This window comes from Alligator mississippiensis, chromosome 11 (genome assembly GCF_030867095.1).
Source record: "Alligator mississippiensis isolate rAllMis1 chromosome 11, rAllMis1, whole genome shotgun sequence".
NCBI lineage: Eukaryota > Metazoa > Chordata > Crocodylia > Alligatoridae > Alligator > Alligator mississippiensis.
In genome coordinates, this window is record NC_081834.1 from 55,169,966 (window position 1) to 55,189,650 (window position 19,685).

Here is a 19,685-nt window from a genome sequence, read left to right on the forward strand (position 1 = left end):
TGCTCCCTGGGGCAGAAGTTTCTCTGTGCAATGGGCATTAGACGCATGGTGCAATGGGTGAGCTCCCAGAGGAGGTCTGGGGAACGGCTGCAGTCATTCCTCACCTGTGACCTACAGGGTTTAGCACCTTGCTAAAAATGTGGTTGCACATTCAGACACCCCTTATGTGTGGTGAAGGGTCCAGAAGTGGGGGAAATGCCTGAGTCCTCTGACTATTAGGGAAAAAGCTCTTGTAGCGAACAGTTTTGGGGCACAGCAAGGAAACCTTTGAGAACAATGTTCCTGCTGCTGCGGTCTGAAGGCTGCTGAGCCAAATCAGCACAGAGCACAAGTTGTGCAGGGAAAGCAAGGTCCGGTGACCGAGCACCTGGGGAGAAGCAAACCAAGTTGCCAAGAGCAGAAAGTGAGGCCCAGGTTGTTCTCTGCTCTGACGGCTGCGACGTGCCAGGCAGGCGGGCGAGCAGCAGCCCCAGGGAGGGCGGCAGAGTCATGCACACAAGCAGGAGCCCAGACGCGTGCTACCTGTGCCAGCAGGACCAGCCTGCCTGGACCTGAAGGGCTTCCCCAAGCCTGAGAGCAAGGCCAGGGTGTCCTGGGAAAGACACAAAGTCTCTTGCAGCAGGGAGCAGGGCACAGAGGTTGCCCCTGCTCCCGGGGCCTCTCCCCCACCAGACCTTTCCCAGGAGGTTCGGGGTGATGGGGCCTGAGTGTGGGCTTTCCCTGGGGTGGAGCGGGGCAGACCTGGGGGGGCCGGCAGGGCCCTAGGGGTCGGGCCTTGGCTGGGCTCAGCTCCTGCCCTTGGGTCGTGCTGAGCAGGGACAACGTGCAGGGCAGGAACCCCGGATGCGCCTTGCAAATCTGCTCCCGCTTTGCTGCCCAAGGCAGTGATACCTGGTGGTGCTGTGTGATGTGACACAATAATGACACAGAGCAAAGTGTGTGTGTGTGTGCGCACGTGTTGCAAAAGAATGATACAGAGAACTCTGTGTGTGTGTTACACAATTATGATGAGGAGCAGAATTGTGTGTGTGTTCATGGCTGTGTGTGTTACCGAGTAATGACATAGAGCAGAAGGGTGTGTCTTACACAATAATGATACAGAGCAAAAGCACGTGTGTGTGTGCACATTGCATAATAATAGTTTAGAAGTATGTGTTACAGAGTTATATGGAACAGATGTGTGTAGTGTGTGTTGCAGAAAAGTGATAGAGACCAGAAGTGTGTTTGTGTGTTACACAGAAATGATAAAGAGCAGAAGTGTGTTTGTGTATGTGCTACAGAATGATAGAGCAGACGTGTGTGTCTTTGTGTTGCAGCATAATGATACAGAGCAGAAGTTTGTAGTTGTGTGTGTGTGATGGAATAATAAAATGTTATAATGTTATAGAGTGTGTGTGTGTTGCAGAATAATGATGCAGAGCAGCAGTGTGTGTGTGTTACACAATAATGATAAGGAGCCGAAGTGTGTGTCTCTGTGTGTGTTTCACAATAATGATGAGCACAAGTGTGTGTGTGTTACACAATGATGCAGAGCAGAAATGTATGCATATTACACAATAAGGATACAGAACAGAAGTGCGTGTGTTTGCATGTGTTTGTGTTACAGAATAATAATAAGCAGAACTGTGTGCGTGTGTTGCAGAATAACGATACACAGCATGAGGGTGTGTGCATGTGTGTGTTACAGAATGGTACAAAGCAGATGTGTGTCTCTGTGAGCTGCAGAATAATAATACAGAACACAAGTGTATTTGTGTGGTGGGAGAAAACTCCCTGGGGTTTATTGTTTAGCTGCATAGGGATTAGACAACACGGGTAAAGTTTACTGCAGTACATTTGCTCGAGCAATGACCATTAAGCTAGCAAAGAGGTAAAATGGCCCCCCTAAAGGGTGTGATGAAGCACCCCTGGACTTTCACTTAATTTTAACCAGGGAACAGCTTTGTATGTTTTGAAAAAGTATTTTATCTAACCAAGGGCATAGAGTAGGTTGTTTAGGCTGGGGGAGATTGCTTGTTGCGTAGTTGCTGATTGCTGGCCTCACTAGAAGGAAAGCTGTATCAGCAAAGTTCCGGAGCTGGAAGGGGGTTACTTGGGGGGGAGCTGGAAGGGGGGTTACTTGCTGGGCTTGCTATACCTTTCATCACATCAGCAAGTTTAACCTGTTACGTAGCTATATAAGGCAGACGCCCACTGGGGTGTGGGTGCTTGCTTTGCGAACGATTGCCAAGCACCACTTTCTGCGCAGAAATAAAGATTAAGTTGGATCCTTCACCCCTGTGTGTTTATTGGCACAAGTGCACCGGGCACGAACTCACTGTCCTTTGGGGACAACAGGTGGGGTGATCTTTTATACTTTTTACAACAAGGCAAGACTACAGGGTTAACAAAAGTAATACTTGGGCGGTGCTTCATAGATCTTTATAACAGCATATTTCTATTAAGCTGAATTAGTACTTTTTAAAAGCTAAAAGTTAAGTAACAGTAACATTATGATAGGTTAGCAAGAACTTGCAGTGGTAGATACTTCTTAAGGACACGATCACTGTACTTAGAACAATGGCTTCTTTGTCTTATCTTGTTCCTTGCTGTAGCTGATTTTACAGCACACAGACGCAGATTCACTTGCTGCATTTTACTCAGAAAATGCTTAACACAGTTAAAATGATTACTTGACACAAGCAAAGGCTTAGCTATCATTCTGCCTTGTGGTCAGCGGCATTGCTAGGCCACAGGTCATGCCTTGTATTCAGCTGCAAAGCTAATACTTCTTAATAATCTAAATTATTGTTAACCTAACAGTATGCTATCAGAAAACTATTCTATTTCAGGGTAATAACAAACATGCTCACCACATTTGTGTGTTATAGAAAAATGATATAGAGCAGCAGGCTGTGTGTGTGTTTTACACATTAATGATACAGAGCAGAAGTGTGTGTGTGTGTGTGCGCGCGCGCGTGTGTGAGTATGAAATTTAATCCCAGGCTGGTTTCAGTGATCTAAAAGGCCTGATGTGTCAGCCCCAGCAGGCAGAGCATGGTGCTGGCACCTGCTGCCTCTCCTGCTCGCACATGCAGGCGGGTGCTGTGGGGCTGGTTTTTGTGCCGCTCTCATGGTTTTCATTCCCCGTGTGTCTGGCACAACAATACTGGACCATGTCTGCAGGCCGGAGCCCGGTCAGGTGTGGGTGACTTGGCTGCTGGAGGTGTCTGTGCTGATGTGGAGGAAGCGTTTGAGAGTGCTGTTATGAGCAGTGCATCCATCACTCCAGATACCTCCAAGCCACTCCAGCTCTTCCCCTGCCGCCTGGCGCACCCAGTGCATATCCTGGGTAGTGAGAGAGAAAGCAGACACAGCAAAGATCACGCTGAGAGTCTCTGTGGGCTTCACCACCCCTGGGCCGGACTCCTTCAGCATGCCCTGGGACAGGACAGCTAATGGAGAAATGCACACCATGTTAGCTAATGCACCCTCCCTCCCTGCTTCTGCATCCCCCTGCTCCCCATGGCAGAAGGCGCTCACCCAAGGGGGCTGCCAGCAGGGCCAGCAAAGCCAGTGTTGGCATCAGGGTTGTTCTGGTTAATGCCCAGGGTCCCCAGCAGGTGGAAGGGGCAGGTTTGGGGAGACACGGAGGCACCCCGAGCAGGGCTGGTGCTAATTGAGGCCAAGCCTTCCCCTCCCCCTCCACCAACAGCTTGTTCGTGTCAGGGGGCCCCAAAACCATCTTTTGCAGGGGGCCCCAAAAAATTGTGGGCTGGCCCTGTGTCATCTAGTGCACAGTAAAGCATCACTATTTAACCCTGCACTAGGCTATTGTGCAATAAAAGAGGCTAATGATAGTAGATTAACTGCACATTAGCTACTGCACAGTAGTGTACATGTAGATGCTGGCTGAAACCAGTTTGGGTCCTGATCCCCACGTGGCTGGGAGGAGCACTCCCGTCTGGTGGGGGCAGCCATATGGGAATGAGGAGAGTCACAATCCTCATGTGGCTGCCAGACAGAGTTGTTGCTGGGCAGGGACACCTCTCCTGGCCACTTGGGGATTGGGACCCTCCCAATCCCCATATGGCTGCCAGGCAGCATCCCCACGGGGACACCTTTCCCAGCCACATGGGGATTGGGTCTAATCCCCATGTGTCTGGGATGCAGCAGTGTCAGCTGCTGGGACAGCTCTCCCCACACCATGTGGGGATTGGGACCAGCACGCTGCCCCTTGCCAGATGTGGGATGGCACCCAGGGGAGCCTGGAGCTCCCCCTGGCTACTGCAACGGGGCAAAACAGGTCAGTAGGGCAGGAACGTCCCTGGTCTCACCTGCCTCCATTGAGAGCAAATTTTCTGCCAAGTCAGCACATGTGTAGACCCTTTCTGGGACAGCAATTTACGGCTCCTTTTTTAACATGCAGTAACCTTACTGTGCATTGATAGCACACGTAGAAGTGTCCTCTCCCATCAGTACACTTGATCCAATAAAAAATAACACTACAAAAACCAACCAACCAACAAAAAAAACCCAGGAAAGCCTTGCTTCTTGCTTATTTCCTGGATCATTGCAGCTACACCAAGGTCCAAACCTACTCAGTCTTATGCTACAAAGGTAGGCATATTCATGGATTTTTAGGACTTGAGCAGTGTGGACTAGAAACTCAGGTGCATTAAGGTACTTGGACATCCTAGGCATACTTCGAATCTGGCACAGGGTGCCATGCTTAAAATCATTCAGAGCTCCCCACCTATTGTGATGGACAGTTGGCAGGAGCAGCCTCCCTCACTTTATTTCCTCGGGAGTGTGTGACATGAAGAGGAAGACTCCTATTTCTGAGTGTCCTCAACCGTCCAGTTGTTTTTCCCACTTTGCTGTTCCCCCTCCTTTCCTTTCTGCCAGGCACAGGGGACAACTTATATCTGTATTCTCTCTCTCCATCCCAGCAGGTGATGAGCCAGTGAATGAGAATGAGGACAGTCCACAGATGGCTAATTCTGAGTGAATGGAACTGCATGGGATTTTCCCAAAGCCTTGAGCAAGAAAATACCTGAGAGAGTCAGTAAGGGTATCTACACATACGCTTTACACTACACTTACAGTTGACTAATTAGCTCTGCAGTAAAGCATCATCATCATCATATATGCAGCACTGTTAGGCTGGAGTAAACTAATTCACTCTGCCATAGGATAGTACTGCCTGACACAAGTACTATCCTAGGGTGGAGTTATTTACTCTGCTGCAATGCACATGTAGACAGTGACCGGGGCTGCCTGGGTCCTGAGGGTGCTACAGTGTGGGGGCTGCCTGCGGGCTAGCCCTGCACTTTAGCACGCTAGTACCCCACGCAGCCCCTCCCCTCCGCAGCATGTCGAGCTGGGGCAGATCAGCCCCAGGATGGCAGGCTGACCCCTCAGGCCTCCTGCCAGCCAGGGCTGCTCCAACCCAACTCAATGTGCTGTTGCCCTGGGAACATGTGTCAACCTTGTGCCTAGGAGCAATAAACTCCAGCATAAAGTGTGCTGGAGTTTATTCAGCCAGGCTGATTATGTGTGTAAATGCAATCAGTGCAGCTCAGAGAGGCAAGTGGGAAACTACTCTGGGATGGAATACCTTAGTGGTGGGAAAGGATGCAGGCATCTTGAGAAAACATCAACGCAGAAGAGGTCCCTCACTGGAGAGGGAAAAAGGCACGTGCACAGAGCTGTGGCAGGTGCCACGTGCCCACCGCCAGATCTCTGGCCTCATAAACCAGACAACATGGCTCTGCTCCAGATTTAGGCCTGTAGGCCTGGAAATCTGGTGGCAGAGTAAGCAACAACAGCGTTCATAGGCATGGCTCCATGGGAATTAGCACTGCTGTGGCTCACTCTGGAGTAGAGACAAGTCATCTGACCTGGACGGTTGGAAGTCGCTCAGTGGCACAAGTTGCAGTGGCTGCATTCAAGGCAATTAACACTGCAACTGCTTGCCTTGTTGCCAAATTTCCAGCTGCGTGGGGAGCTCTGCAGGCTGGAAGATGTGGCTCCGCTTGCAGGAACTTTGACAGTCCTGGTTTAAAGGAAGAGGCAGCTCTCACTGGTGTTTGTGAGGAGCCTGGCTCTGCATGTGTGCAGTGCATCAGCTAAGGTCTGAGAACAGGCAAGCAAAACTCAGGGGCATACAAATGCCAAGCCGCCGGGCTTGGGCCTGCACGTAGGATTCCTGATGTGATCTGGAAACATCTGAAGCCCCAGGTGGGGGTGGAGGATGTTTGCTGGTATTAGGGTCACTTATGGTTCTTGACTGACTCATGGATTTGGAATTGATTGGCTGATTTGGCTTGGACCATGAACATTTTTCCTTAAAAAAGTCTGAGACCCCTTCCCTCATGGGGCCCCCGGGGGATGTGAGCAGGGGAATGCCCTGTGCACAGATCCCCATCAGGATCAGGCTCTGGTTGCTCAACCCAGTTGAGCCTGGGCCAGTCCTGGGCATGTGGACGGGAGCAGTTTGAGTCCCCCAAGAGATCCTGGATTGAAAAGCAAAGCATGCACAGAGCTCAAGCTGCTGCTTGCTCAGGATTGCAGGTTTTTACTGAGGCACCTGCACTGAGTCTTAGGTGACTGAACCCTCTGGTGCCTCTAGCTCTGGCTGGCTGGTGTTAGTTAATCCTAAATAAACCACCTGCAGAAATAAAATACACTCTGCACCCTCCCCCCCATCAGAAAACATGGCTTGGGCTAATGAAAAGCTGACAATGAATAATCACAGGCAAGTAAGCTCTGCCAGGCTAGAAATCAGATCAGCAACACTAACACGGTAGCCTCCTAGGCTCTGAATTCGGGTGTGCGGAGCCAGGAGGTGGAAGCCGCAGCAGAGCAGCAGGGGGTGTAGGCAGGGGACCCTCCTCTATGTCAGCAGGATGCTCCTCCACCCCCCTGGCCCCATGACTGACACAGCAACTCTGGCACATAAGCAGTGCTGAACAGACATCCGCAGGGTTCCCATACCCACAGGATCGCACGCCTGCCCAAGACACACACAAGGTCCTGACCCACACCTCAAGACACAGAAAAATCCTTGGCAGCAGTGGCTTTCAAGCTTTTTTTTCATTTGTGGACCCCTAAAAATGTTGAATGGAGGTGCAGACCCCTTTGAATTGTAAGTATGGATATTCATATACTTTTGATTGATCACAGTAATCTTTTGCAGACCCCTTAGATGTAGTCTGCAGACCCCCAGGGGTCCATGGACCACAAGTTGAAAACCACTGTCTCATACACAGGGGTCCCTGCCCAAACAACCCATTCCCCTCCCCCAACCCCCAGACGCCCACAGGTTCCTGCCCGCAGAGCAGTGCAGCACTCACCTTGCACACTGCCCCCTTTTCCCTCTGTCCTGCTTGGGCTTGGACGTGTTGAATATTCATGACTGTGGAGGCATTGCCTCTACTTATAGATTCATAGATGCTAGGGTCGGAAGGGACTGCAACAGATCATCGAGTCCGACCCCCTGCCTGGGCAGGAAAGAGTGCAGGGGTCAGATGCCCCCAGCCAGATGCCTATCCAGCCTTCTCTTAAAGACCCCCAAGGTAGGGGGGCTCTGGTTGCTCAACCCAGGAACATAAATTAGTTCTTTTCCTGAGTGTCTGCTCCCCCCCTCCTCCTCCTCTTGGCTGCCTGGACTCTCCCTTTTTTGTCCTCCCAGCACTAAAGGAGTGTTGGCATTTCCTTCCACTGGGTGACTAAGCCTGGTCCCAGCCCCAGCCCCAGGTCCATTGCAACAGTACAGCTCCCTTCCCCCACCCCTCCTCTGGCAGAAAGAGCCCATCCCAGAGCCATGGACCAGTTAGATGAGGTCACTTCTGATTTACAATTTCATAGACTTCATAGATTTCATAGACATTAGGGCTGGAAGGGACCTTGGAAGATCATCAAGTCCAGCCCCCTGCCCAAAGGGCAGGAAGTCAGCTGGGGTCACAGGATCCCAGCAAGATAAGCATCCAGTTTGCTCTTGAAGGTGTTCAATGAAGGCGCTTGAACCACCTCTGGTGTCAGGCTGTTCCAGACCTTGGGGGCTCGGACAGTAAAGAAATTCTTCCTTATGTCCAGCCTGAAATGGTCTTGCAGTAGTTTATGACCGTTCGACCTAGTCGTCATCCCTGGGGGCGCTCTGGTGAACAAACGTTCCCCCAGATACTGGTGGTCACCCCTGATAAACTTATAGGTGGCCATCAGATCACCCCTGAGCCTGCGCTTTTCCAGGCTAAAGAGCCCCAGGGCTCTCAGCCTGTCATCGTAGGGTCTGCTTCCCTGACCTCTGATCATGCACGTGGCTCTTCTCTCGACTCTCTCAAGCTTCTCCACATCCTTTTTGAATTGTGGAGCCCAAAACTGGACGCAGTACTCCAGCTGCAGCCTCACCAAGGCCGAGTACAAGGGGAGAATGACGTCCTGGGATTTGCTTGAGAAGCATCTATGGATGCAAGCCAGCGTTTTGGTTGCTTTACTAGCCGCAGCATCGCACTGCAGGCTCGTGTTCATCTTGTGGTCAATGATGACCCCCAAGTCTCTTTCTTCCATAGTGCTAGCCAACATAGCACTGCCGAGCCTATAAGGATGCTGCGGGTTTTTCTTCCCAAGGTGGAGAACCTTGCATTTTTCGGCGTTGAACACCATCAGATTCTCGTCCGCCCACTTGCGGAGCCTGTCCAGGTCAGCCTGGATCACCCGCCTGTCTTCTGGTGTGGATGCTTTGCCCCAAAGTTTGGTGTGAACAAAGCAGGATTCGGTCCCCTGGCCCTTATAGTGCCACTCCTGACTGACACCCGGGTAAGGCAGGGCCTGAATAGACAAGCCCCGGATCAAAAGAAATGTCAGAAACTGGTGAGTAGCCTAAGGACCTGAGAGGGCAGGAGGCTAAAGAGAGACTGAGAGGAAATCAGTGATCCTAAGGGATTACTGCAGTGGAGGAACTGGCTTATTGAACCTTGTCCTTGTAGTCCCTTACACCACTGAGATGTATCTATAGGAATCGAATCTGCTTCAGTCCTGCTCCAACAGTGCTGAGTTCAGGACCCAGCAAGAGCGGGTCTGTGGTCCATTGCCTTGTGACTCCTTTCTGGGGACCCCATAGGAAAAAAACAGTTCAGGGTACTTGGCCTGCTATGAAAAGGAGAACTATGTTCTCTCTACTGGCCATCAGAGGGAAAAAGAGAGGTGACACTTTTTTTCCAAAAGGTATTTAGGGGATTAAAAATGCATATAGGGGTCTAGTGATGCCTCAGCTAGTAGTGGGATAAACACCTAAGTACCATGGAAATCTAAACCTTTAAGTGCCCTAAATAAGTTACCCTTGAAAAACCTGGCCTTCAGCACAGATCAGGGAAGGAGTCGTTCGTGCTGCTGCCACCCAGTTCCTCTGCCCTGTCTCCCAAGAGGCACCAGCGGCAGCAATGCTCATAGAGCCAATGCAGATTAAAAGGGAGAAAAAAAATAGTCCAGCAAACATGCAGGAAACACCCAGTAGTTTACAAAAAGCTTTAGTGTATTTCTGGGAATAGGAAATGAAACTTGTTACTCAACTGCTCAGCTGAGCTGCTACTCAGAAGGCTCCATGGCTGCTGCCGATCCAGCACAGGCTTTTGAGGATGAAGCTTCTTGCTCTGTCTGCCTGAACTATTTTGAGGATCCAGTTACTCTGGACTGTGGGGACAATTTCTGCAGAGCCTGCATCACCCAGTGCTGGGAGGGGTTTGATGCAGACGTTTCCTGCCCTCAATGCAGAGAGAGCTTTCCCCAGAAGAATTTCAGACCGAACAGACAGCTGGGAAATCTCCTGGAGTTGCTCCAAAACTTCAGGGGAGAGATAGAGCCGGAGCAGAGAGCAGACAAGGTTTGCCAAAAGCACCAGGAGCCTCTGAAGCTCTTCTGTGAAGATGACCAAACCCTCATGTGTCTGGTTTGTGTTGGATCTGCACATGAGGATCACTCTGTGGTGCCTATGGAGGAGGCTGCCCAGGAATACAAGGTAGGAGAGGATTTGACCAGAGCAAGGGATTGCAGGGGCGGGCAATTATTTTGGGTGGAGGGCCGCTTACTGAGTTTTGGCAAGCCATCGAAAGCCACATGACAGGCAGCCAGGGACAAATATATATTAATTTTCTAAAATTTTTAAGGGCCCTGAGAGCCGGATAAAATGGTCTGGTGGGCTGCATTTGGCTCGCAGGCCGCATTTTGCCAAACCCTGGATTAAAGTGGTGGGTTTCAGGGTTGCTTGCTACAAGCAGAAGAAAAGATCCTTTTGATTCCCCATTTTGTGGTGTTTAGGACCAACAACTGCCCAGAAGCTGCTTGTTTCCTACTGGCGAGGAGAGCATTTTCCAGGGAAACTGGCACTTGAGACCCGAGTGATGTGTGTGATGTTTTCCTGCTGTGTTTAAACAATGCACTTCAGACCCAAGCTGGAGGGCACATCTGGGTTGGGGGGGGCAAAGGGGAGGAGAAGCAAAGCCCCATGGACATTTATCTTCCAATTCTTTCAGGAGCAAATCTGGAGGCACCTGGATGTTTTGGAGGAGGAAAAAGAAGAGATTCTAGCTCTTATAGCCCAAGAGGATGAGCAAAGCCAGGAACTGCTGGTAAGTGCCATGGGTCTGGTTCTAGGCCTGATTCACTGAGGGCAGGTATGCTGCAGTAAGAGGAAGGATGATTCACTAGTTCGGATATTAAATTTGGATTGTCAAGATCTAGATTCAGTTCTCAGCTCTGCCACAGACTTCCTGTGTGGTGTCGGGCAGGTGACACGGTGCTTCAGTTTCCCCATTGGCAGCAAGAGGTAATAGAAATTTGCAGCTGGCAGGAGTGGGGTCAAAGTGGTGACACGGGGGAGAGGAGAACTGGGAGGCAGCACTCCTTCCCCAGCTCAGGGAGGAGAGATTTGCCTACTGGTTAGAGTAGGTTTTGGAATCAGGACTCCTGGGCTGTATCCTGGCCTCTGGGAGGACTGTGGGGCCTAGTATTAGAGCAAGGAGGCTGGGAGTCCATATTCCTGGGCTCTGTCCCTAGTTTCCTGGTGTGAGTGCGTGGGAGAGGGGAGGGGAAGGGAATTCAGATTCCTGGATTTTTATTCTCAGTTCAGAGATGGGACTGTAATTTAGTGGTTAAACTAGCTATACAAGGAAGTTAGGCTTCTGGGTTGTATTCCCTGCTGTGGGAGGGGATGGCTTTTATTCAAACTAGACAACTGAATAGGTAGGATAGCATCAGTGGTGCAATGTGCCCATACTGGCCATAAGGTTTCAAGTAACATTGCATGCAGTACCTACACTAATGATCTAATACCACTGCGGTACACCTGGATCCCTATCCCTCACAGCACTGTTACAAAAAACCCAGCACTGTTTGGTCTTTTGAGAGACAAGACTACAGCCTGTCTATTCTCTGCAGGCTTAGACATTGAATTCAAAGACAGTTACAATTCCCTTCCCGATTACCCTTTCTATATAGCAAGTCAAGATACAATCACATTTTCCAGTGCTCCTCCATTCCCCCTTAGCAGGTAAGCTACTTCTGCACCCCAAGCCACATAAAGAGGCAAGACAGATCTATAACCCAATCTTTTCTTGACAACACCCTGAAAACATTAGAATAAACACTTGTCTCTATGCCTATCTAGCTACCTGCAATAGCATAATACAGATTTTCACTTATACTGGCTGAGGAGAGACACAGGAGAGAGGAGGAAGGTGGGATGCACGCTGGCAGCAGGTTGCTTTGACTTTGCTGAGGTCTTCCCCTAATTCCCTGTTTATACCCAGTACTTATATATGGGTTATTTAAATACATAGAATCATAGACGTCGGGTCGGAAGGGACCTTGTAGATCTTCAAGTCCGACCCCCTGCCTGGGCAGGAGGAAAACTGGGCTCAAATGACCCCAGCCAGGTAGGCATCGAGCCGCTTCTTAAAGACCCCCAGGGTAGGAGCCAGCACCACTTCCCTTGGAAGTCGGTTCCAGATCCTGGCCGCCCTGACTGTGAAGTAGTTCCTACGGATGTCTAATCTAAACCTACTCTCCAACAACTTGTGGCCATTATTCCTTGTTATCCCAGGGGGCGCTAGGGGAAACAAGGTCTCCCCCAAACCCTTTTGGTCCTCCCTAGTGAGTTTATAGATGGTCACCACGTCCCCCCTCAGCCTTCTCTTGTGAAGGCTGAACAGGTTCAGGTCCCGTAGCCTCTCATTGTAGGGTCTGCCCTGCTGTCCCCGGATCATGTGGGTGGCCTTCCTCTGGACCCTCTCCATGTTGTCCACATCCCTCTTGAAATGCGGTGCCCAGAACTGGATGCAGCACTCCAGCTGTGGCCTGACCAGTGTCACGTAGTGGGGGAGGATCACCTCCTTGGACCTACTTGAGATGCACCTGTGGATGCACGATAACGTCCGGTTAGCCTTGCCGACCGTGACCTCGCATTGTCAGCCCATGTTCATCTTGGGATCAATGATGACTCCAAGATCCCTTTCTGCCTCCGTGCTCTCAAGAAGGGAGTTTCCCATCTTATACGTGTGCTGCTGGTTACTACTGCCCACGTGCAGCACCCTGCACTTGTCAGTATTGAAACGCATCCTGTTTTTGTTAGCCCACCCCTGCAACCTATCCGGGTCTTGCTGCAGTCTTTCCCTCCCTACTAGCGTGCCCACCTCACCCCAAATTTTGGTATCATCAGCAAATTTGAACAGGTTGCTTTTTACCCCGTCGTCCAAATCGCTAATAAAGAAATTGAACAGCGCGGGCCCAAGGACCGAGCCCTGGGGGACTCCACTGCCCACTTCTCCCAGGTCGAATATGACCCATCCACCACCACCCTCTGAGTCATATTCTCATTGACATTATTCAGATTGATTTATTTTACTGAGACTTTGGAAATTGGATTGAACCAGTTTTCCTGTGGACTTGAAAGATACCAGTTAAATGGGGCTTGTGTCCTTGTGAAAAGTACAGTTCTGGGAAGTACAGCTTCTTATCTCTTTCCTTCTGGGAATGCTCCTTACCATGTTCTCTTTACTTTGCTGAGCAGGCCAGTTATAATGCACAACTGGTTAACAGAGACACATTATTATTGCAATAGGGTTCTAGCTGACTACTTACAAATCAATGGCTATCAAACGGCAGAACAAAACTCCAACAAGCAGGCATTCATTCCTGGTCTAGTCTGATATTAATGCCTTGATAAACAGATTCTTATTCTACTTTCCCAGGCTACTATTTAGGATTTTTTTTTAAATTATCCATGTTCCAAGCCAAAATAGCCAAATCCAATTCCAAATCCATGAGGCAGTCCAGAACCATAAGTGGCCCTATGACTGGAAAACGTCCTCCAGCCACTCCTGGGGCTTCAGATGTTTCCAAATCCTTTGGCAGGGATCCTACTTGCCGGCCCAAGCCCTGGGGTGTGGGGTTCAGGTGCCCCCGAGTTTTCTTGCCTTTAGCCATAAGGCCCTCAGAGCAAGCTAGGACAGAGACTCTCATTTCCATAAAGTGGGCTGCCGCTGCACCTCAGTGGGTACTGAACCACACCAGAAGAGCAGTTCTCTCCGGGTGCACTTTAGGAAAACTGCCTTCATGGACAGATACGTGGTATTTCACCTGCCAGGTTAAGAACAGGCACTGTGCTTGACCTGAGCCTTCCAGAGGCATATCATTCATAACTCAGATTTTTGCTAGGTCCATAGTCCGCACTAGTCAGTCTCTGTCAGTCACTGACCATGAACGAAGCATGCCCCTGAGGCTGGGGGGGCACGGTGACCACCCGCAGGCGGCGGTGGTGGTGTGGTGGTGGCAAGGGGGGAGCTCCCGCAGGTGGCCACAGCAGTGTCGGCGACAGCGGGATGGTGGCACGTGCCGACTAGCGGTTGGCAACTACCTGCAGATGCCTCCAGCAGTGTCAGCGGTGGCCAGTGACGCTCTACAACTGCCCACAGACGCCTCTGGCAGCAAGGCGGGGAGGGTGGCAAGCAACGGTGGTGATGGCCAATCGCAGGGGGTACACTGCCAATTTTAGGGGGTGCACGTGCACCCATGTGCACCCCCTACGTGTCACCAATGTCACTGACCATGTCTACAGCCTACAGTACCAGAAACAGTTCCCTGCAGCTATGGCTTATGGGAGGATTTGGGGGAGCCAGGGATATGGAAGGAGAAATTTTAACAACTTTTTGTCTGTTATCTGCCAGGTTAAATGAGGTGTCAGTGCAGCTAAAGTTTTGAACATTTTGAATTAAACCCCTCCTTCTCTTCTAGACTCAGTGTTAGACAGTGATGAGGTTATCTAGTTGTGCACAGTCTTCCAGGAGAGGTAAGAAAAACATTTCTAATGTCAAGAAATAGAAAAAAAAATGTACTAATTATAAAGTTTTAGGTCTTCTTTATAAAACATATAGTAGCTTACAGATTTTTCTTCTTTGAAAACTACCTTTAAAGTGACACGTTCCATGATTTCATCCATGTTTCTGGCCCTTCCGTGTCCCTTCTAGAAGCAAACAGAGATTGAGAAAGAGAAGATGCAATTTCAATTTGAGCGACTGCACCGGTTCTTGGAAAAACAAGAGTGTCTCTTTCTGGCTTGGTTGGAAGAGCTGGAGAGAGACATAGAGACCAGGAAGGATGAAAGTATCACACAGCTCTCAGAGAAGCTTTCCTGTCTTGATGCTCTGCTCAGAGAACTGGAGGAGAAATGTGAGGAGCCAACAATGGGATTTCTGGAGGTGAGACTGTGTGAGCAGCCCCCAGAGCCCTGCACAGTCACTGGCCACAGCTGACCTCCATGCCTACATTGCCATTTGCTCTTTGTAGGGAAGAAAAATCTCTTGATCTGACTTGAATAGGAGAAAACTCCCTCCTTCCCCACCCAGCTGCAAAGGCTTTATTCCTGGTTTCATCCAGTCATTGACAGGAGCTGAAAGATTTAGGTCTTGAAGCCTCCTGTAGGACGTGAAGTGACCGAGGGAACTGGGACTGTTTTGGGGCATGACCTAATGGAGTCCATCCAAAGCAGGAAGGTCCCAGGCGTAGGCCACACATGACTTAACTCCTTCTTTCTTTCTCCAATCTAGGATGCCAGAAGCACCTTGAACAGGTATGTGGCTTCTCATGCCCTGACTCCTGAAGCTGAGAAGGGGTTTGGGCACCAGGCGAAGGACACACCTTCCTGGAGCCTGGGGAGGACGGGCATGAGAGTGTCTTTCCCTGAAGCTCCCAGTCCCACCCCATGCCCACAATCCTGAGACTTCTGACATTTCCCCTTGCCCGCCCAGAGGGGAAAGGGAGTCACCTGCGGGTGGGAACTGACTGTCAGCCCAGCTTTTTGGCTGATGCCTTAGGTTGAATAGTCAAGAGATGGATAAGTCTGTGTCTCTTTCCAGATGTGAGACAGAGAGAGCCTGGCCCCCAGCACTTTCTTGTCCTGAAACAAACTGGAGGATTTGGTTATTTTCTCAAAATATTACTTTTCTACAGGAGGCTCTGGAGAAACTGCAAGGTAATATGGAAACAGAGAGCTTAAAGAGGAGTGTGAGTGTCTGTGCAGGTGCTGTTCTCATGATGATTGCACTGAAGCTGGATGCTAATTCACAATAGGGTGAATGAGTGAGAAATTGTCCCTAGGGAAGCTGCTCCTGATTTTTATACCAGCACCAGTGAAATAGAAAATCAGCTCTGGTGACTCCATTGGAATTAGTCTTGATTTACACTGGGCTGAGAGAGAAAGCGCGTGTTGGGAGTGGGGAGGGGGAAACAAGATGGGCGCAGAACTCCAGCAGAGGGTTTAAGGTGTCTCACTTCAGCTCCAGTAGTATGAGTTTGAATCGTCCATTGGAGCCATGCCAATGCCAGCTGTATATGTTTACTCGGGCATTTTGGTCTGGGGAGTTAAAGGTTAAATGCCCAGAAGGCTCCACACATCACTTCCTTGTGTTTGCTGACTATGGAAACCATGAAAAGCCCAGTGAGCCACGAGGCTTAGGCATGCCTTTAATCTATTTATTCCTGTGAGAGAGAGAGTGGCATCAGCTTCAGAGACTCCAGGGAGATTACTCTCCATTTACATTGGGATGGGCATGATGGGAATCCATCCTGGTGTCTTCTGTGGAGTTAAAACTAGTTCACACTTAGGGGGCACATGTACATGTGTGATTAATACGTATGCATAAACTCCAGACCTAATTGCTCCGGAGTTTATTCATGCACAGCATGTTGAGGTGGGCCAGAGCAGCCCAAGCTGGCGGGGGGCCCAGGGGTCAGGCTGCCAGCTGGGGCTGGTCTGACCAGGCTCCATGTGCTGCAGAGGGGCTGGTCAGTAGGCAGCCCCTACGCTGAAGCACCCTCATCCCCCAGCCAGCCCCATCACTGCCTACATATGTGCTGTAGCACACAAAACAATGCTGCCACAGGGTACTGCTTGTGTTTAGGTGGACTACCCTGTGGTGGCATTTATTATCTACTGCAACCTAATAAGGTCACGTGCGTAAATGGTGACATTTTCATTGCGGACCTAATTAGCTCTACAGCAAACATCTCGTGTAGACACGCCTAGGGGATAGAACGAGAATGGATCCCAGGGTCTGTCTTTCTAGTACAAAGGTGATAGAAGAAAGCAGTCCTAAATGTTTTCTAATTCATACACTGCAGAGCACTATGTTGCTAAGATTATCTCTGGGTTTTTAGTGTCATTGCTTCACCTGTCCAGACCCTCATTTCTTTCTTGATATTCAAGTCTGAGAGTAACCACCATGATCTGATCTCTGCTGTGTGTTTTTTCTTCTTTTAGTGTGCTTATTGCCTGACCCAAAGGTGGACAGAGGTAAATATTCGGGGGTTTGTGGGGAGGGTGGACAATACAATGCAGTTTCCTGAAGCAGGAGAAAATAGTTGTTTGGGGCCACTCAAAGCAACAGGAATCAAACTGGGGGAATCACTGCTAAAAAAGTAGCCCACCTATGCTGGAGATGCTTGATAGAAAGACAAGGAAGTTATTACTCACTATTGCAGTGGTCCCAATTCCTGGTATTTTATTGCAAGGCTTGTGACTACTTGCAGTCCCTCTGGTAGGAGAGCACACATAACACCAGCAGACTCTCCTTGTGCCTGAAGAAGGGTGTTTGTGCTCAAAAGCTTACTAATAACAATTTTCTCCAAGGATTTAGTGGGTCTTATAAAAGATACCATATCTACCCAAAGAACCTTGTCTGCCTTTTGGTTGGCAAAACACTTAGTTGAAAGAATCTTGTTTTCAGTTGACAGTAAATTCCTTGTTCTTGTGATTATAGTGGAAAAGCAGAAAGCCTGTCCCCATGGATTTCTCCTTTCTGAGCCACAAGAAATGCAAATAGGAAGAAACTAAGATGTATTTAAAAAAATGCTTTATGATTGTTTAAGCCAGTCTGATATTTGGGAGGGGGCTGGCACTGTGATACCATGATGATCAGTTGGGACTATTTTATGAGTTACCAGGTGAGCCTGGTCAGCAAACGTCTGTACTCAAGTGATGAAGGGTGAGGAGTTTTTCTTTCCCTGTGATTTGATGGGCGGACCAGAAATGGGTGAGATGAAAACTTAAAAATACCCGTTGAGCCAATGCACAAGGCAATAAGGGGCAGATGGCCCCAAGATGGCAACAGGATATTTTGAATGAAGAAAGGACATGATGTGCCAGATCATCCCAATCCCTGTCCCTCCCTCAGGCCAAGCTCTGCCTCTGGTTCTTATATTCTGTTTTTCCCTGTCTCCAGTGAGCGTGACTCTGGATCCCGACACAGCGTTTTCTTGGCTCCGTCTGTCTCCAGATCGAACAAGTGTAAACTGGGGAGTCACACAGCAGGAGGTGCCTGACAGCCCTGAGAGATTTGATGCTGCGCCTTGCGTGCTGGGCTGCGAAGGCTTCACTTCGGGGAGACACTATTGGGAGGTGGAAGTTGGGGAAGAGGCAGTCTGGGTTCTGGGAGTAGCAAAGGAATCTGTGAAGAAAAAAGGGGGGAGCAGGACTGCAGCCAAGCAGGGCATCTGGGCTGTGCGGAAATACTGGGAGAAATACCAGGCTCTCACTTCTCCTGAAACCACCCTGCACGTGCGTGGGATTCCCACAAGGATTCGGATTTATTTGGACTATGAAAGGGGATTGGTGGCGTTTTACGATGCTGGTAACAAAGCCCCGATCTTCACTTTTCCACCAGGATCTTTCACCGGGGAGACAATCCGACCTTTCTTTGAACTCTTGAGTACAAACTCCCGAGTAATATTGTCACCCTAAGGGACAGGATAAGCCATCTTCCCGATCGGCGGTCAGCCTTAGCCCTTTAGACTCTCACTCTTCAGAGGGAGGAGGAGGAGGTGGAAGAAAGAGCTTCACAGCTCCAGATTTTCTCCAGCCTGTTTGTCTCTTTGGACTCTTCCCTTTGTTCCAGTTGCTCAACTATATTAAAAGAAGCTAAAACTGCATGCATGGCATTTTTATTAATAATAGATGGGCACCCTCTATTATTAATACACGGCACCCTCTGACTTCTGCTGGTGCTTCAGCTAGGCAGCACTTCTGCAGAACGAGGTACTAGCTAATTCTGCAGAACATGTGCTTTCATGTGTAGCTTTTTGGTACAAAGGGCTGGGCTGAAATATTTCTGCTTCTTAGCTCTTCTATGTCTGCTTCTCTCTCAGAGGCCTGGAGAAAGGTACCGTGATACCCAAATGCCTGTCTTTGTCTATCCCAACCCTGCATTAGGCCCAGTTCTTACCCACAAGAATTCTTTTCTTTCTGGAAACTTAAAACAGCTCCCGTTCAAAACTAGCCTTTTCCTTCGCGTATCGAGACCCGAGAAACTAAAAACAGGTACTTAAAGTCACTTGAAATAATAACAGAACATCTTGGGAGACTGAGATTCAATGTTCTTTTTTGGTGCAATTTCTCTAATGATTTGGTTAAAACAGCAACTCGTCTGCACGCACTCGGACGGCCTTTCTGGGGGTGCAAGGACGGCTGCACGGATAGCGCAAAATCTGCCATTTTCAGGTCAAATGAAGTTACGACGAGCCATTTCCTTGGCGCACAAACAAACTCCATGTAATAACTCTAAGCATGGGTTACTCTTCAGATCTTGATCACAAGCAGCGATCACTGACCAGGCACCAGAAAAGTGCTTTAAAAGCTGCTTCTCCACATAACTTGTGTGAGATTTCCTACAGCCCTATAGCGACGGTTGGCCACATTTTGCAGCTTGCACCCCAGGTTGCCGTCCTGGGCGGCAGTCCCGATCCCGGCGGAGAGCTCAAGCCGCGGCTCTGCCCTCGCTGCAGAGGCCGGCGCGAAGCCCGGACACGAGAGCAGGGGGAAGAGGGCGCTCTCGGGGCAGCTCCAAGCTCTTGCGGGCAGGACCCTGCTAGAGGCTGCTGACCTCGAGAAGGGGGCATGAGACCTAGCTGATACCAGCGGCAGGGGCCGGGGGCCAGGCTGCGGGAGGGACAGCTGGAGCCCGGGAGGGGCCGGGAGCAGAGCAACTGCCCGCGGCTCTGCCAGGGTGCCAGGCGGCTGTCGGGGAGCCCCCCCGCAGTGTATGCGCTCCTCCCCCCACCACGTGGTGGCTCTTAAAAGAGCCTTTGTGTTTGCAAGTGAGCGCGGCACGGGGTTCACTGCCGCTTCCTGCCCGCGGCTTTCCGCCGGGTCCGGCCGC

At 50.0% G+C, this 19,685-nt stretch overlaps 1 protein-coding gene and 1 long non-coding RNA gene across 2 annotated transcripts; one reads left to right on the forward strand and one right to left on the reverse strand.

Moving 5' to 3' along the window:
- Positions 1-1,750: 1,750 nt before the first annotated feature.
- LOC132244109 (uncharacterized) lies at positions 1,751-9,642 on the reverse strand. Its single transcript, XR_009455709.1, has 2 exons — positions 9,553-9,642; positions 1,751-3,327 (listed from the first exon to the last, which is right to left on the reverse strand). It is a non-coding gene; the product is annotated as an uncharacterized LOC132244109 (long non-coding RNA).
- LOC132244102 (zinc finger protein RFP-like) lies at positions 9,584-18,459 on the forward strand. Its single transcript, XM_059715115.1, has 7 exons — positions 9,584-9,997; positions 10,512-10,607; positions 14,502-14,732; positions 15,081-15,103; positions 15,390-15,505; positions 16,793-16,825; positions 17,754-18,459. Exons 1-7 carry the CDS (start codon positions 9,584-9,586, stop codon positions 18,269-18,271), a joined length of 1,431 nt encoding a protein of 476 aa, XP_059571098.1. The 3' UTR covers positions 18,272-18,459.
- The last annotated feature ends 1,226 nt before the right edge of the window (positions 18,460-19,685 follow it).